An 18,631-nucleotide genomic window follows, 5' to 3' on the forward strand; every position below is an offset into this window, starting at 1 on the left:
ACTGGCTCCCTTTTTTTTGTCAAACAAAAAATGCAACACAAGACACCACCTAACCCCTCCTCCTGTCATTGGCCTCCTCCGATGCCTTATTCTAACATGGAAGGCCGGCAGGTGAGGGGTCGCCGATGATTCTCCAGCTCTCTTTTGCCACCGAGGAGGAGGCCTCTTTCTCAATTTCTGGAAGGGTGTCCAACGGCAGAATATTAAGATTACGCAGACAAATTTGTATGATTTGATACACCTGGGAATAAAGCTTCGCTGGGCTTATGATTCCTCCAACTAAAGCGGTTGCTGGTTATATTCCCAACCCAACATGATCAACCACTACATGATTAGTAGAAGGCCTCTTGCCTCTTGTGAACCTTGCCTTGGTGGAATGAACTGCCAAAGTAGGTAATGCAACAACGCCAATTTCAGAGCATTTAAAGTGGTGACTACCATTTCTTGTTCTTGAAACCAGTAAAAAAGAACCATTCATCCCATGCCAAAACTTGGATTATACACAATTCAAGAAAATTTTGCTGTCAGGAAATGGCGAGCAATCACATCAGCTAGCCCTATATCTGTATGCTGTCGCACCGAAACTACGAACAAATTTACCCGGCTAAGTTAGCTGCACCTGCACCGCGATTGAATGGAAGCACGCATGTCATGACCCTCCGTCTCCGCCGGCAGCGCGCGCCGCCGCCTCCTCTTCTCGCTGTTCGTCTCTTATGGCCTCGATCATCGCGACGACGCGCTCCAGGACGGCCTCTTGGTCGTCGTCGTCGTCGTAGGCACCGTCGCGGCCAGCGGCGGCGTCCCTGGCGCGGTCGGCGTCGTAGAGGCTGGCGACGGCGCATCGGCAGACGGGGCAGGAGTTGCGCATGTCGAGCCAGCGGTCGATGCAGGGAGCGTGGTAGAGGTGGCCGCACGCGGGGACGACCCTAACGCCGTCGTCGCCGCCGAAGGGCTCGAGGCAGATGGGGCAGTCCTCGGGGAGACCCTTCCTGGCGGCCCCCGCGTAGGGCACCACGGGCGGCAGCGCGGCGGCGGCCGGGCGGAGGAAGAGCGCGGCGCCCGGGACGAGCTCGCGCATGACGCGGCGGCGCGCCCCCGCGATGGCCCGCTGCCGGGCGCAGCGGCAGTAGGTGCAGAGCAGGATGAAGCAGAGCACGATGGAGACGAACACCACGGCCGTGGCGGCCCCCGAGGAGAGGTTGAACGGCGCCCGGCCGCCCGACGCCGGGCCGACCGCCGGCGTGGCCTGGGGCCCGTCGCCCGCGGCTAGGCGCCTGCTCGCGCGCGGCGTGGCCATGCCTCTGCCTCTGCGACTGCTCTGTGTTGTGGGCTCGTGGGCGGGGCAGGTGTCGGGGGATAGGGAGAGTTCTGTTCTGCCCGGTTCATGCGTGGCATGTTTGTTTGGAGCTGAATAGCTGTGCTGGTGTGCAACCAAGGCATGTCGTTGTAGATGCTTTTTTTTTTTTGCATGTAAAAGAAACAAAAATATTGAACCAGTGGCGACGTACTTTTGGGCTCGCAAATGACACGCTTTCGAAGTGGTTAACGATGCTAGAAAAGCGTTATTAAACGGGTGTGGTAGGGGATGCATGAGCATGACTTTCTCGAGTTTGGATGTAGAAGAGGTTGGAATATTTTCCCCCAAAAATTTACCCCTTAAAAAAGATGACTTTCTTCGGGCTTTGCTTGATCCTCATGTACACGGTGGTATACCTCCAGCGCTAGTGGTAGTCTCAGTGCCGCTTGTTTTTTACAATCCCACAACTGATCTATGACACAGCCGTGGTTTATCCGGCGGCGTAACCTTTGGAATCAGTCGCTGTCGCGGTGGGCCGGGGGGACGGGCAACGCAGTCAGACAGCGGCGCGTCTTGGCCCGGCCTGGCCCACGCGACGAATTTGTCAGCTTCCATCAGTGAGTAGTGACGTTACATGGCCGCACGCACAGCACGAGCTCGGTTTCTTGCCCAAGCTGACACAGGCACACAGACGACACAGCTCGTTTTGGTGCCGTGGCGAGCGGATTCCACTAGGTTTAGCTGGTGCTTGAACAAGTCTACGTGACCAATTGCTACGTCTCCATCGCCGCCACATCCTTAGTTATACTATACGTCCAGTCCAGTGGCTAGTGGAAACAGGAACGCCGTCGCATGCTGTAGTTCTCCTACAACAGTATTTGGATGGTAAGCTGCTCTCCGTGCAGCCTTCCACGGCCTTCAATAAAGAACATGTTTGCAGCACCGCAGCTGTGGTACAGGTTCCTGAGCCTCTTGTCCGCGTCAATACAATTGTGTACCATACAACACCATTCACCTCTGTCTCAGTTGCGTGAACCATGAAAAACATACGGGACAAAAAGGAAATTTAAATAAAATACACGGCCGATCCTCGACTTAACATGTGTGTCATTCCGGTCCCTAAACTTATAAAACTAGAAACCCGCTTAAACTTGTCAGAGTGTGTCATCCCTGTCCCCAAATTTAGAAAGCCAGAAATCTGGATTCATGCAATAACTAAAAGTGGTTTCGAATCATGTTTCTAGTTTAAAAACAAATCCAAAAATAATCAATTAAAACCATAAAAATATCTCTAAGCCCCCAAAATTCTCCATTTTCTTAAAAAAAGATATTAAAGATAAATCGGAGCCTAAATAAAATAATTGGAGCTCATGAAAATATCTCAGAATAATATATTTTCACATTGTCCTAGAGTTGAATCTAATTTTTAGAAGCTTCCAAAAATATTTTCATGAGCTCTAATTATTTTTCAATGTATCTCTAGTATCTTTTTTTTTAACTTTGGAGAATTTTGGAGGATTAGAGATATTTTTATGGTATAAAACTATATCTATTATTTGTTGGATTTGTTTTTGAACTAAAAACATGGTTCGGAACCACTTCTAATTATTGTATGGATCCGGATTCTTGGTTTTCTAAGTTTAGGGACTGGAATGACACATGCTGACAAGTTTAAGGACCAGGACTTCTGGTTTTATAAGTTTAGGGACCAGGATAACACACCCTGACAAATTCGAAGACCGGCCATGTATTTTAGTCAAAAAATTTCTAGTGTGGCACAGGCGTTGTGAGAGCGCCGGCTAAAATGCCCAATAATTGCTTTCCACAAGCATCCCAAGAAGGTTACACAGACCGACCTATGTGTTTGGGTTAGATAAATCCAATACAATTTTGGCAAGTTTTTTTTTGAGAGGAAGTTTTTTTTAACTTTCAGTATTTAAAATCCGTGCGATAGTAAATAAACGATTGGGGTGCAAACCAAGCAACATGCATCATTTGTTATTATAAGTGATAAATCAGGCTAGGGGGTGTTCAGATCCAAGAACTTTAGTATTACTCATCCATACAGGAGGGATAATGGGTGAGCTAAACTTTAACCAAAACTTAAAAACTTTAGCATAGGATAATAGATGCTAAAGATTAGAACTTAACTTTAGCCCATCGCCCCGCATATACATGCACATACATGTTGAATTAGTCTATCCGCAATGTTGAGCTAGGATTTGCGGATTGTGGAATCAAATTCAAGAAATTGTTGAAACATTATACTGTGGGAAGAACCTAGGTCAATGATGACCAAGAGGTGGTGCTGGATTTTTTTTTACTTTCATGTAAAATATTGATTTTGTCTAATCAAAATTTTGGTAAACTTTTGAATCAATTTAAAAAATGTTAAAGCACATCCAAAGTGAATGATTGATGGGCTGCAATTATTAAGCTAAATGGACATAATGGGCATTGAAGTTATAATCCCATAAAATATTGAATTAGTCTCTTCCTGTAGGAGCCTATTTAGGCCGTGTGTGAGCTATGGGCTCCAGATGTTTTATTTGTTTTTTTGAGATACTATGGGCTACAGTTGGGCATAAATTGGGCCTCCATCGGGCCTTATGCACCTTTGGGACCTTTAACGGTTTGAAAATGCAAATTCTATATGTCTTCAGGAAGATTTTTTCTAACCCGCATTCCAATATTTAAGATTCGTGCAAATCACCTCAACCGTTAGATCTCCTCAACCCTAACTTTCTCCTTCCTCCTGACCCCTTTCTCAGGATGCGCCGCCGCCCCGCCGCCGGTCGCGAGCGCCGCGCTCGCCCGTCGTCCGCCGCCGCGCGCCTGCCCGCCGAGTGCCGCTGCTGCCGCGCTGCTGTGCCACCGCGTTTCTGTGCTGCTGCTGGCGCTGCTATGCTGCCCGTCGCCGCGCTGCAGGCGCTGCTGTGCTGCCCCCGCCGCGCTGCTGCACTGCGCGGCTGCCACCACTGCTGCGCTGCCCGCTGGGCTGCTGTGTCGCGCGCTGCGCCCGCGCACGCCGCCGTTGAAGAAGCTCGCCGGAGAAGAAACCTCCAACATTTTTGTTTTAGCAGTTACAACATTTCGTGTTTTCAATTTCAACATTTTGTCTTTACAATTTAACATTTTGAAAATTAAATGTTGAATATGTTTAACAAAATATTGAGTTAATTTTATTAAAATATTGAACATATTTGAGCAGATAAATGGACCAAAGTGGGCTTTAAAGATAGATGTCTTATCTATCTTCCACAAGATAGATAGGAACCCCGTTTGAAAATGGGTCTGTTAAGAGTAAGTTCTTTTGTTGCACCCTAAGTTTTCTGTCCAAATAGCCGAAACAATCGGAAAGCCAAGAACCCCTTCTTTTAATGAAGTTTAAGTCCGTCAGCCAAGAGAGAATTGAAGTTGACTCCATCTATTTTGATTCACTGGAAGAGAAAGAACGACCAAAATTTCAGCTGAAATTTAAGTGAAGGAATAAAGCATAACCATCCGCCATTCGAGAAAATTGTGTTTTTGGGACTCGAAACGTTGTGCTTCGCTATTTTAGAACTTCAAACATAGACTTCGCTAAAACGACCTTTGAAACATTGGCTCTTTGCTATACATGATATTTGCTCCTTTTAATCAATTTGGTAAATTGAAATACATGTACTTGCACCCTCTAGGACCCTTTTGGCCTTATGCCTAAACCCTACAGACTCACCTGCCCTGCGTCTTCCTCCCGACGCCGACATGGATGGCTCTCCTCCCGAGATCGCCATAGAGCCCTCTCCGCCCGACACTGCCATGGCCTCGCCGCCCGATCCATCCTCATCTACTCCCGACGCCGCCATGGAGGGCCAAGGCGCAACGGCCTGTAGCCTGGCTGCCTCTGGCCTAGGCGCGCCGGCTGCTGGCCTTGGCGAGTGGCTGCAGCGCGCCGGCCGCTGGCCTTGCCGCGCTGGTCGACTTTATTTCGTATGACATGGATCTTGTTTTCAAACTAAATTATGATATTCTGAGATGAACTGTTTATGCTGCAATCATGGTTTTATGAGACTAGGATCGTGCCCGTTGCTACGGGTGATAAAAGATGAAAAGCGCAAATAGATCGCACGTAAATATTCAATATAAGAAAGTCATTACACGTCATCCACACTTATGTATCCATTCAAGTACAAATTTGGTCTCGCAAAAAGGTAACATATTGATGTCCAAGGCCAACTAAATATGCAAGAAAATGTATAAGGGATTCTATTTTATATCCCTACCTATGATGCCACTAAGATAATTTTTTATGTCTGTAGAAGTACTTTCCGGTAAGCATTCAATTCTGACACCAACACATTGATGATGAAGTTTTTACGCATAGTACGGCCATCCTATGAACAATATAGATCATAAGTAATCATCACATATATGATAGACCCCCGAAAGTTATATTTTGAGTAATATCTCTGCATTAGTTTAGATATGTTTGTTCTATACCACTTGCCATTGATAAAGCAAAATACATTCACACTTAATTACAGATTTCAATAGCGTAGTATCAGCGTGCACATATGAACTTATTATCGAGATTCACTAATACATGTTGGTAAATTAGCTTCCAATATATAGCGTTGCTATGGGTGATATAAAAGAAAAGACACCCTCAAATAGATGGCACCTTAATATTCAATATAGTTTGTTTGCAACAGTACAATAATGCAAAGAAATGTTGCTCGCCGTCCAACTGAGTTGGCAAGAATTGACAAGAATTCAAATAAATGTTGCTTCGCTGAACTGAATCGACACCACCAGTGGAATTTTTTTTTTGTCAAATTTGGGTGGAGCCGCACTATCAAAGCTTAAATTCTGTCGACAAGCTGCAGCATGTGTCGGCAGACGAACTATCAAATGTAATTAAAAAATGATAAGATTAAATTTGGTGTTGACTGAAACATGGCATGGCACTGAACCCTAACCCCCAAAGTATTTAGACCACCAATACTCTCAGAGACTCATGCAATAGTGTGTTTTCCATTCATCACGACAGACCCATCCAGTCATCCAGAGGTTCCCATCCTTCTCGACCTCACTGTTGGCTCTCACCCAGAAGCAAATGATCCATCTTTTCAATTTTACATTGGCTAATAAAGTTTCCTTGATGTTTTGTAGGAAAGCATGTGATTGTGCTTGTGAAGTGTGATTTTCAGTGCACTGTGATTATGGGATCAAACCGATCATAGCATAGTGTCTACTGCCATATCAATCAATAGCAGTCAACATAAACAAGTATACTAAGCCCCGGTTGAAATAAAATGTTCAGCCATAAGCGGAGGAGAGGGTATGACATCACGGACCGTCTCTTGTAGTGGATGTTGGAGTCAGTAGACGTCGAGGTTGAGAACGTTGGTGAAGTTGAAGCCCGCGCCCTCGGCCTCCGGCGGCGGTGCGGATCGGCCAGCGTCCGGGGACGGATCGCCGGCGACAGCGGCGCCGCGACGTGGGGAGGGGGGGGGGGGTCGCAGCAGCGGAGTTGCCGGCGGCGCGGTTCGGCGGAGCCGGGGGCGGCGCAGCGGCCGTCGCGTACGGTGGACGGGGACGGAGTGGCCGGCGGCGCGGATCGCCAACGCCGGTGGCGGCGCAGCGGCCGTTGCGTACTGTGGACGGGGATGGGGAGCGGTGGCGCGGACGGCGGCCGGGGACGGAGCTGGGCGTGTGGCGCGGTCGTCCGGATCGGTGGCGGCGGCGCTGACGAGGACTCCGGCAGGCAGCGCGATGGGAGCGCGGAGGGCAGCGTGACGAGATCGCGGGGAAGCGAGCTTCACGCGCGGAGATTGCGTGCGTCGTGGGAGTGGGTGGGATCGTGCCCTCGTGAGGATGGCGTGCGATTGGGAAGGTGCCGCTGGCCGCTGGGATCGCACGGAGGGCTGTTTCGATCCGACGGATGCAATACATTGCATGGCAGAGCCACGGCAGTTAGTGGGTCAGGGTCGCACCAAAGTTTTTTCTCCCAATCGTTCTTTTTAGTAGTAGAGATAGAGAAGAGATGAGCTCATTTGTGTTTATGCTGGCCACATGATGCTTGATTCCGTTGAAGATGAAACTGAGAGCCTTCGCTTGATTCTGTCGTAGATAAAATACTTTGCTTCTGGGAATTTGTTATCTTGTCCGGCGGCAGCAGCACGCTAGCAGCATCGTCTAGCTTCAGCGTCTCGCCGGAACCATGCGCCAGCATCGTCCAACATGCTCACAGTAGTAGGCGACGAGGGGCGTTCGTGCTTCTGAAGGTCGTCTGCGCGCTGCAGTTAGGGCAGCAGCCCCTTGGCTCCGCGTCGCTCGCCATCGAGGCGGGAGGTGCCGGCGCGCTGCAGCACTCGTCGACTGGCGTGGCAAGGCCGTCGACCGGCGCGGGAAGGCCGGTGGCAGGTGCGCCGCGGCCGGCATCGACCCGCGCGGCAAGCCACCGGCCAGCGCAGCAAAGTATTTCAATTTACATGTATTTCAATTTAGGCATAAGGGCAAAATTGAAATACATGTAAATTGGGGAAAGGGAGATGTATTGAGGAACTGCTGGAGCATATTCTTTTTCCAATAGTAGAAGTTTATTGGGAATGGGGGGCTGCTGGAGATGCTCTTATAACCTCATAAAAAATTAACAGTGAATTTATGCTAAAAAATCTTGGTGACAGAACTTGAGGGGGGAAATAGCGGAGTGTATCGGTTATGTAAAAAGAAAAGTAAGCAATATGAATTTACCTTAGTGCTAACTCAGCTTCTTGCTGAACTTTACGCATGCTTACATTCATGTACAGTCCCTGCAGCAATAAGTTCATCTTAAGAAACGACTCTAGAACAGATCCAAATGAAACAAGGGGCTTCTTGATTCAAACTTTATGTCATTGGTTCTTTTTACTTTCTTGGGAAAAGATGGTTGAAACTTGAGGATATAAAACTTGCTAAGCTTTAGGGCTTTCATAACTGAGTTAACTCATAAGTCATAAAAAGTATTAAAATTTAGTTTTTGTCATGTGTTAATGGTAGTGTAGAGAAAACATCAGGAACTTTGGCCGCCTCCCTTTCATTTTCTGTCTAATGAGCCCTTAAGTAGTATGGTTTTTGCTACAGTTCTATATTTAACTCCAAATGCTATCAACTAGGTTATGAACAAAGTTAGGGTATTGAGAAAAAAAATACATAGCATGTCCTTACATTGGTTGTATGAATTGTAGCTCCAGTGGTCATGTTTATCTTTTGATTTGGCACAAGCTGAATATCCATCTTCTGCAACACAATTGCAAGTGCCACTATTGCTTCTAGGAGAGCAAATTGATCTCCAACACATTTCCGAGGGCCCCCACTGAACGGGATAAACCTGGGAAAGAGATGTACCAGGTGCATGGTGCAGTTCAATCAGATTTGCCAGATGTAAAACAATCAGATGATAAACGGAAATATGAAGTAACAAGATAAAAGCAATATATTACAAGGTTGTATTCTGACCTGAAATCAGTATTCGACTCATTTGGAACGGGTCCCTCTAGATCAAATCTCTCTGGAACAAACTCATCTGCTCTATCCCATACCTTGGTAGAAGAAATAAACAATTATTATAAAATCCAAGAGTGTAAAAGCTTGCTTAACAGTGCTAACAATGGATGACATCAACATATGAACAGAGATCCAGATATGACAATGGGCCTAGCAAAGCATACTTCAAACTATAGCAAAAGATGATAACAATGTAATATAACAATACTTCAAAGTTCAGTTTTTTAGGGCATATTTGGCAGTGAACTAGAATATTCAGTGCAACAAAAGTAATTTTCCTGAAACCATGTTACCATTCTATCGTGGAAACTGGTTAGAACAATGTAGGCAGGACACAGAACTTCTGCAATGAGAAATAATTTGTAATTTTCTTAGTAAGCCTCCAACAACTTGGAAAAAGATCCTCCGTATAACTCAGCAAGCTATACACAGTTATGCAATATTCCAGTATGCAAGCATATGCAAAGCAGTTGATTTAAAGAGCTCAAAGACTGCCAGTCACGTGTGATTCATATTAAGATGGAGAAGTACCTCAGGGGACCTGTGTATATTGTACACGGATATCATAATATCTTGACCAGCCTTAACCTTATAGTTCCCTGGAAGCACGTCATCAACTATTGCACGCCGTATCAGCACCTGCCAATAATTAGTCCATGAGTCACCAAAACAAATTACAAAGGTGGTTGTCTTAAGCACAAGGAATGTACAGGAGGGTGTGGATATAGCCTCATAGACTCATTTATACAGCGCATCAAGTACTTTAGCTCCTTTACATCCTCATATCTGGGGAGTCGACCTTGCAGAACACGATCTACCTCATCTTGAGCTCTCCTTAGTGCAGTCGGTTCCTTCAGTAGTGTAACACTGAGCAGTCAACATATTAAAGTGACAATTTAAGTGATGCGTTATTTGTTACTTTGATTGATAGATAATGGTTACTGCAATCAATATAGCACTACTGGAGTACCTTACTGAGAAGATAGATTGTCCATGTCAGTACAGAGCCTGTTGTTTCATGACCAGCAACTAACATTGATAGGAGATCATCACGTAACTGTACACTGCTTACCTGGACAAACCTAAAGCACATCAGCTAAAGCAGTCAAACTTACAATAAACAGAATGCATTTTATGTAAAATGGTGAAATAGAGTACTACATATCTGCATGCAAATTGATCATGAGCAGTTTGGCAACAAAAGCATAAATGGAACTTGCACTGTTGAATTTCAGCAAAACAAAAAAAATGTTAGATTTGACCACAACTCACAAGAACAAAATAACTCTAAGGAAGTTTTTGCTCTTTTGTCGTAACTCTTCATAAATCAATGGAAAAGAAAGGACTGAATGTTCCTAGCAAAGTAGCAATCACCTTTGTACAAAAGGAATGATATACCGTTTCTAATAGTAATAGGTAAAACCTCATCATCCTAACTAATTATCCTAAATGCATTACAGTATTATATTCTATGGCTCTATGCTAAACATATTCCTTTGTTTCCTGAAGATATTTTAAGCTGAATGACACCGTGTCACAAATTGCATGACCAACAAATCATAGCCCCCTCATGCAAAGGCAACAGAGCTAAGAACAGCAACATTTATGAGCTGGACAATCAAATCCATGGTTTTAAAAGCCAGGTAGCTCGAAATTTTATGGACCAGCAGAAGGATAAATAGATAGTTAAAGCCATCATTAGGCAAAAGTTATGGAACGTCAACAGCAGTATGATGTCAAACTTTTTCTGATGAGTGAGTAGCTTCAAACAAGTTGAAATTGTGGACATTAAGGTAAAAGATGCAAAATCTTCTAAAAAATTTAAATAGGTAAATCACCTCATCTCGGCTAGCAAGCAGGAAGCGTAGAATGCTAGGATCCCCCTCATTTACATATTCCTCACCCTCAATCTGTTCATTTTCAGCCTCAACAATTTCTTTACACTTCACAATTAACTCTTCGACAGTGTTCCTTATGATCTTAACTGCATTCTCTGCTTTTATCTGTCTTGGAATTATTTTGCACAGAAAGTCAATCTGTGACAAATAAACAAGGATTATATGAATCGTCAGTCAGGCAATTTTCTTTTCTTACAGTTAAATAGGAAAACATAAGTGAGGTGCAAAATTAGAAAAATGAAGTGAAAGATTAACTGACCTTCCAGTATGGTAAAAGATCCGTAGAACGAAGTTCTGTTTCTTTGAGTGCAGTATAAACAGCATCGATGACAGGACTATCTGTTGTGAGGGAATCAAAATTGTAGTTGAACAATGATAAACCAATCACGTCCAATGTCAACTGAGAAAACCTCGCTTCCATATTGACAGGTTCCCCACTCGAAGCATATGGCTCAAGTTTCTCTATTAATCTCTCGGCACATTTACAAAATACCTTTTCCACCATAATAGAAAGAAATCTTTTGTGCAGGGATGGCACAACAGCTCTGCGTCTCACCTAAAATAGATACCAAATTTTTGAGTGAGATGAAGGATTAACTACAGTCCAATTGATCTTAGCTCCCAAATACAATAGTACAAAAGATATGCAAGATATAGCTGCAGCAAGAGAAGAGATACAACCATACTAATCTGCTGCACTACTACTGCATATCAAATATGTTAGCCCTTGAAAGTTATCAAACATCATGAAGAACTGACTAATTTGGAGGTAGCCATACAACAGGAAGTATACTCCCCTCCTACGAATTAAAACATCATCTAAACATGATCAGAGGCAAATCATGTCAAAGCAACAAGATCAGTCCGTGCAGGTCTATACAGTTCAAAAGGCAGAGGCATTGCATCACCACACGATGAAAACTTAAAAGCTAATCCAAACAGCTTTAATCTCATAGCCCAAATAATGAAAGAGAAAAATAACACAAGACACCAAACTAGGAGCTCTCTTCTTTGTCTACGAGAAACGAAAATCAAGAACAAAAACAGTTTTAGGGATGTAAGTAAACTGCATCAAATAAAAAATCCATCCACCACATAGTAGAATCACAAACAACATGTAGTGATCTATCAGACACTACGATCTTACTTGAACAGGATTTGTTCTATAGGATAGTACCACTGCATCCTTTGCCACAAAGGAGACAAGCACATCAGTCTGGTTGATGAGCCAGGACCTTGGGGCCAAAGGGTGATTGACAGCCAGGATGCTTCGGTTTTGCCTTTTTTATGGCAGTAGAGGAGCATCCCTTCCAGGTTTAGGCCTGGTCAGGGTGGCTCAGAGCCTCAAACATAGCAGGCGCTAAATTAAGGTTGCAAACATAGCCCAATTGTGGAATTCTGAATACAATACTAGTATGCAATTATTCCGACCTGTTATAGAGCCCTGCAACTGAGATTGACCATTCCATTCGCTAAGAAGTAGTTAGAAATTAAAGGGACCCAACATATTGCGAGTGAAGCATAGAGCCAGCGAGAGAGATTGAGAGCGCTTACCGTCCATAGCGCGCCCTCCGCGGTGGCGAACCCGGACCCGAAGAGAAACTCGGAGACCTCGGCGACGAGCCCCTTCTCGTAGCGCGACCCATACCCGCGAAGCACGTGCTTGGCGATGGCGGGGTCGCTGACTATGACGAAGTCCCGCGGCCCCGCGGCGAGGCGGTACACGGGCCCTTCCTCGCGGAACCACTTGAAGAGCGGCAGGAAGAGCGCGCCGCCGAGGAGGTCCCGCACGTCGTCGAGCTTGGCGGACGCGACGGGGATCCCCGAGTCGTCGGCGCCGCCGCGGCCGACCGCGCGCGAGAGCGACGTGAGCCAGTCGGGGCTCACCCACGGGGTGGCCGTCGTGGGCTCGTCGCCCCGGCCCCCATCGCTGCTGCTCCCGCTCCTCGGCGGAGGAAGACGGACGCGGGCGCGGCGAGGAGGCGGACGAGTAGACCACGGAGGCGGCGACGCGGAGGCGGGGGCGAAGGCGGCGGTGGGCATCGCGCGCGCCGGCCGATGCCTCCGGCTAGGGTGTGGGATCACCGGATTGGGACTGCCGAGCTGGGGAGAGGCGGGTGGAGGGGATCGCCGGATCGGGGGATTTGGGGCGTCGGGGACTCGGGAGCAGTGGCCAGTGGAGCGCTGGATCAGGAGCAGCCGGGGAAGTGGATGTGGTGGGGCCCGCGAGGAAGTGGGGCGGCCGGGGCAGCTGTCAGCTCACACGGAGCGCGTGGGATTTTGAAACCGTTGTACTTTGCGGGTTGCCTGGGCCCAATTAACAGCGTGGGCTTCCTAATCGGCCGTGTTGTTTGTTGCGGTGCGGCCCAGAGTGCCATAGGGCCCAATGCAGTTGTGCGCAGCCAGCAAAAAATCAGGGACACTAGATGTGCCCAACGTGTTGTCTTGTCTTGTTTTGTCTAGTATCCTAAACAAAAAAAAAACGTCATGTCGCTGACAGCAATTTTCTGCACACCGAAATTAAGGAGCACATAGGATGCCCTGAACGTCATTTTCGCCTAAAGCCGCCGAGGCGGCGTTTGAACGAAAAGATCCGCGAGTAAACAGCGGCAAACCGAGCAAGACCGACATGCTAACGCGCCAGCCATGCCATGCCATTGCCACGGGAAAGTGCAAGGGAAAAGGTCGGAGACGCGTCGCTTTCGTTTCTGGGACGGGCGGAGGGAGTGTTCGGCCGTGTCGGTAGCGCCGGGCGCAAGCGTCACGCTGGTCCCGTCGGCGTGGTCCGCACTTCCACTTCCACACCACGGAGAGATCAAGCCTGAAGTCTGAACCGAACTCGGATGGGCGACTGGGATTTGGGCAGCGGTGAAGGGGAAGCACGTAGGACTAGGAGTAGTAAATGGAAGCTGACCAGCGCGGCAGCCAGCCAGCCAGCTGCGGATTCGGGGCGCCGAAACCCATACGCCGCCGCGCGCGCGGCAGCCAGCAGCCAGCCGTTGCGGCGCTGAAACCCACGCGCGGCGAGAGCCGCATCCTATGCCGATCCACGTGCGCCCTCTGATTGGGACACGGAAGCACGCACTGCCGCACTGACCGCCCCCACCGGGTGACAGTTACTGCCGACCTGCTGAAATTACCGGCCCTATCAAAGCGAGGAGGAGAGAGAGGGAGGGTCTCTACACCTGCACGCACGCACGCACGCGCGCGCTGCCCTAAAGCCAGGCTACTGTTTTACCGATCCCAACAAGATGAGAGGCAGTTGCAGGACCTGGGGGCTGGGGGAGAGGCTGCTCGCGCACGAGTGATGTGGCGAGGGTTTCTCGCGGGAGGAGTTCACGGACAGGAGAATCGTCGTGGCTCGGGAGTCGGGAGCATGGCCTCACGGGTGGCATCGAGCCGCACGCGCAGTTGCTTGGGGTTGACAGCCAGCCTGCAGCCTCGAGCTCCATGAGTACTGCAGGCTCCAGCCGACCATTTTCCAAGGGCTAAGGTCCGAGATATTCCTTGGCTCTCGAGTTAAGCTAAGTCTGACGTCGTGTGTTGTTATTGCCTGATCTTTGCTTTCTTGTACTGTGGCAGAACAAACACTAGTAACTTTCTAAATTCTAAGCAGTAGTACTAATAACATGGAGATGCTTGTATTCTAAATGTGCATGAAAATGGAGTCGGACGGATCGAGTAACTTTGGAGCCGGACCTCAAGTTAAACAAGCTTGGTAAAAGTTGGCTCCAGTGGAATCATTCATACCTAATGCTCAATACCGGTTTAGTAGGCTTGAATAAGCTTCGGTTCGGATTCGAAGCTCAGCTAAGCTTGACCTTAATTTCTTGGTCCTACTTGCAAGTAGCATGGTCAGTGCTTATATATGACACAGATCTTATTGTGCCCTCGAGTCGTCTACATAGGCGAACTGCGCAACCACATCACCATGTTCGTTTAGGGCTACACTCTTTCCTTCACATCCCCCTCCTAGCTCTACTTTCAGGTCGGTGGGTAGCGGTTTCACCTACTCCCTACCTGATTCTGAAGGCTTGTGTCAGACCCGAGGCAGCAGGACTACTCACGGGCGTGGAATATTCTAAAGTATGGAGTACTGTATGGGTACGCCTTACCTCTACTGTAACTACTTGTACAGCAGTAGAACTAGCCTAAGTATAATGAAACTACCCGTCCCACTCGGAGTAGGACTATAAACGTACTCGGCAAGAACTTTCCATGTGACCCTGTTCACCCAGACTATATAAGGGCGAGCAGAGACCCCTCCTAAACATCGAACAATATATGAGGGAATACAAACCAAATAGGGTATTACGCTTCGGCGGCCTGAACCTGTCTAAATCCTTGTGTTCCTTGCATTATCGTGTTCTGATCTCGGCGAGTCCCTACTCATAACCACTCTCCTCGGGATACCCTTCGGAGAACCCGACGGTAAAACACCGACAGCTTATAACCTGCATCCATGCTTCTTTGAGATAGATTCGACAATCGAACCTCTTCTCAATTGCGATGTCCTACGGGTCATCGTTGCGGCATGTTGAGATGGTGACTTGGTCCGTGGCGGCCACAGCTGTGGCATTGACGAGACGACACCGGATTTGGAAGATGGTGTGCGCATGGTATTTACATTTCTGGTACGGTGGTGACAAAGCCATGTGTGTGCATGCTGGTCACAGCACAGCTCAAGGTTGCAAGAGCTATTGTGCTACACGTGTTGATTTTTAGTGGTGTTCCACAATGGCTAGAGCCATGTTACGACAGGAGTGGAGGTGGGTTGGTCATCTTTTGTCGTTGTGGCTTAAGGCCTCGCCTCTAGTGGCTTCGTAAAGTGGTAAACAGTGGGCAACTTGGGATCACGATGATTGTGGCCTTGTTATTGTGGGAGAAACTACGGTGACCACATGCGTTGGCCATTGGCTTTGCGGGATTGTATTGATGATTGTTGTGGGGTGCTTATTCCTCTTTGTACGGGGACATGAGGTGATATACATAATGAGGTCAAAAGTCTTAGATGACTTAAGATGAAGCTGACGATGGCGAGGCACTCGGGCACCACGTCCTCTTTGGAAGTTTCATCATGGCATTTCCCCCTCAACCTGAGGGCTCTCCGAGGAAACTGCATAAGGCCCCTAGGTTAGCTATGATGGTGCTCAACATTGTATATGTTCCCTGGAGACGTTTCCTCGTAGATATTGCACCACTTTAGCATATGTCTATTAGGGACATCCATTGCGTGTTTGTTGGCATAGGTTCTTCAATGAGATCATGTGTCCTTAGGTCCAAAGCTTTTTTGTGTTGTGTCTCACCAACGCTCATGGGTGACTTATGATGGCGGAGTAGAGGCTACTTCTATATATACGGTGTATATAGGTTTCCTAGGGTTGGAGGAGGGGGGGGGGGGGGGGGGGGGGGGTAGTGGATAGTTGTATATGCAATGACATCTGAGGGATGTTGCGTTGCATGATATCTATTCGTCGTGTTGTGATTATCTCGGCAATGAAAACAACAAAAACTCATGGCGAATTCTATCATGTGATTGTTGGGGTTGTGCGTTGGCAGGTTGCATTGATTTATGATAATGCCTTATTAAAGGGCCAAATAGTTCTCCTTTTGGTTTAAAGGGAAAAAAATTCTCAACAATAGTACGTGCTCATTGCATCAAGAAGTTTAGGACTGCCGCAACTTCTTCTTTTTTTTCAAATAGAAAAAGATTAATAAATTGCAAGTGGATGTCATCACACCGGCGGTGCGCGAGCTTGGGACACGCCACACATAATCACATCAACATCCGCCCTTTCCGCTGGCTACAGGCTACAGCGCTGCGGAAGCCGCGACAGGGGGACGTGAAGAAGCGGCCGGGCGACGGCATCCGAGGAGGCGAGCTCGCGCCCGCGCCCGCGGCCACGGCGACGGCACAGGCGGGCCGGCGAGCGCCGGGCGGGCATCATGGGGTGCAGCCCGACGAGTATGGGCACGCGCGGCGTGAGGCCACGACAGGGGAAAACAGAGGTGCAGGCCTGCAGGGACGCGTCGTTTTCAAAGACGGCCGGTGGCGCGCCGGCGTCGCGCGCGCATGGGCATGGGCGCGCATGGCGCGAGACTGGCGACGACGCATGGTTGCGCAGGGGGACGAGGCGAGACGAGACGCAGCAGAGTCTGAAGTCTGAGCTGCCATCGGCATTGGTGTAAACGGAAGCTGACCCGTGCAGCCCATGGCACGGATTTTTTTTATTTTAACTCTTTTTAATCTAAAATTTTAATAATAATCTGTTTGGATCTAAATTTTTAAGAATTAGTCCTTTTGGTCACACCAAAACTCGTGGCGCGACTCACTGAAGAGTCGCGCCACATGGTTTGGCGCGACCAACCTGCCACGCTGTCTGACCTGGCAAGACTGAGTCGCGCCACATGCTTTGGCGTGACTCTTCAGCGAGTCGTGCCGTGCGGCGTGTCGCGACTCTTAAAGGAGTCGTGCCGTCCGGCGTGGCGCGACCCTTCAGGGAGTCGCGCCGTGCGGCGTGGCACGATTCAACTTAATAAACGATCACATCTTTTTTCTCCTCTGTCCCCCCCCACCTCCCACCCAACTTGATCTCCATGGCACCGTCCCTTCCCCCTCTAAATCTACTCTATCATCCACCCGATTCGAAGGAAAAACAAAAGAAAATCAATTTTTATAGGTAACTCCTCCATTCTAACTGATTGATTTTCCTTCATTTTGTGGATTTTCTAGGATTTAAGTTGGTTGAGGTTATTATGGCGATCGCGCTTGCATTTTCTCAGGCAACTCTTGTTTAATAGCTGAAGTTAAACACTAATTCCTGAAAGGACCTTAAGATACCTAGAGGGGGGTGAATACCTAGAGGGGGGTGAATAGGCAATCTGCAACTCAAAGACACTTAAAAAAATTTGTTAGTCACAGACTTAGTCCGGAGACTCCGAGTATAAGCCCGAAAACTCTAGGTTTTGGATTCGGAGTATTCGGAGCTCTTTCCCAGAGACTCCGGGTATGAAATTATTGAACGTGAACAGCTAGAATATGTGCAAGAAAAGTAGATCGAGCAAAAAATACAAGTACCATGGGTTTCTAGAGGAGAAGTTCCACATCGCCTTTTCATTTCTTTTTTGAGGGGTCATCTATCGTTACTTGATTCACCTGTTCACAATCGTTACTTGATTCACCTGTTCACAATCATAACCTGCACACATGCTTTAATACACAATTAAATGTTCATGGGTTTTGTCATTAACTACCAAAACTCACTTAGGGGCCTAGATCACTTTCAATTCCAATTGAAACTGGATATCAATTGAAACTATTGGCTCTATCATATTGCGAAAGTAATCTCTTAGCGAAATCTATGTTGCATTGCAATGGAGATCTATTTCATGTCCATTGTGCAGCTCATGACCTTAATCTTATTGTAAAAAATTGTTTGGAAGTGATTGATGGAGTAATCAATGATATAAGAGAGAGCGTGAAGTACATTAAGGGTTCCACATCTATAAAGGAAAAATTTGAGGAGGTAATAGTAGTGATGGACATAGATTGTGGGAGTCGTCCTACACAAAATGTGCCGACACATTGGAACACAACGTGTGATATGTTGGAATCAACTTTGCATTTAGATAAGCCTTTTATGAGTTAGAAAGGCAGGACCACAACTACATATACTTTCCATCACTAAACCTTTGCTTGTCAATATTGTCTCATTTGATCATAGCATAACACACGTCTTGTTTTATGAGTTTTTTGTTGTTAAACATTAATCCATCTCTTGACAGGGCCAGAGGGCTGTTTTGAGATCGCATATCTCGGCAGGTGTCTGCAGCCTGCTTGATTTATTCCGCACAAATCTGACAGGAGATTTGCAGAACACCTAACCTAAGTTGGCGGGCTCCTGCA

The 18,631-nt window shown here is 47.4% G+C and overlaps 2 protein-coding genes and 1 non-coding gene across 9 annotated transcripts; 1 reads left to right on the plus strand and 2 right to left on the minus strand.

Moving 5' to 3' along the window:
- Positions 1–416: 416 nt before the first annotated feature.
- On the minus strand, positions 417–1,634 carry LOC120651786. The gene has a single exon (XM_039929415.1). The coding sequence runs from the start codon at positions 1,595–1,597 to the stop codon at positions 650–652; it is 948 nt and encodes a 315-aa protein (XP_039785349.1). The 5' UTR covers positions 1,598–1,634; the 3' UTR covers positions 417–649.
- A 2,889-nt stretch (positions 1,635–4,523) lies between these two features.
- On the minus strand, positions 4,524–12,924 carry LOC120651787 (carotene epsilon-monooxygenase, chloroplastic-like). Of its 7 annotated transcripts, XR_005666319.1 has the most exons (11): positions 12,280–12,921; positions 10,985–11,281; positions 10,666–10,863; positions 9,798–9,899; positions 9,538–9,678; positions 9,359–9,466; positions 8,780–8,862; positions 8,489–8,651; positions 8,036–8,094; positions 6,637–7,920; positions 5,388–5,673 (listed from the first exon to the last, which is right to left on the minus strand). XR_005666319.1 is itself a non-coding variant. In XM_039929419.1 (10 exons), exons 1-10 carry the CDS (start codon positions 12,766–12,768, stop codon positions 4,725–4,727), a joined length of 1,653 nt encoding a protein of 550 aa, XP_039785353.1. In that variant the 5' UTR covers positions 12,769–12,921; the 3' UTR covers positions 4,524–4,724. The 7 variants fall into 7 exon arrangements, 6 of the variants coding, with proteins under 6 accessions (XP_039785353.1, XP_039785351.1, XP_039785352.1 ...); XM_039929419.1 differs by lacking the exons at positions 5,388–5,673; positions 6,637–7,920 and adding an exon at positions 4,524–4,737; XM_039929417.1 differs by lacking the exon at positions 6,637–7,920 and having other exon boundaries at positions 5,386–5,673; positions 12,280–12,920.
- Positions 11,863–12,076, plus strand: LOC120653112. The gene has a single exon (XR_005666795.1). It is a non-coding gene; the product is annotated as a small nucleolar RNA U3 (small nucleolar RNA).
- Positions 12,925–18,631: the final 5,707 nt, after the last annotated feature.

This window comes from Panicum virgatum, chromosome 9K (genome assembly GCF_016808335.1).
Source record: "Panicum virgatum strain AP13 chromosome 9K, P.virgatum_v5, whole genome shotgun sequence".
NCBI lineage: Eukaryota > Viridiplantae > Streptophyta > Magnoliopsida > Poales > Poaceae > Panicum > Panicum virgatum.

Bases quoted from the DNA above. Each gene is read 5' to 3' on its own strand.
- LOC120651787 (XM_039929416.1), bottom strand. From the start codon at position 12,768: ATGCCCACCGCCGCCTTCGCCCCCGCCTCCGCGTCGCCGCCTCCGTGG. The intron at 9,467-9,537 runs GTACATTCCTTG...AATTATTGGCAG, and splicing joins GGCTATATCCACACCCTCCT to GTGCTGATACGGCGTGCAAT. The intron at 8,095-8,488 runs GTAAGGACATGC...TTATTGCTGCAG, and splicing joins CTACAATTCATACAACCAAT to GGACTGTACATGAATGTAAG.
- LOC120651786 (XM_039929415.1), bottom strand. From the start codon at position 1,597: ATGCTCATGCATCCCCTACCACACCCGTTTAATAACGCTTTTCTAGCA.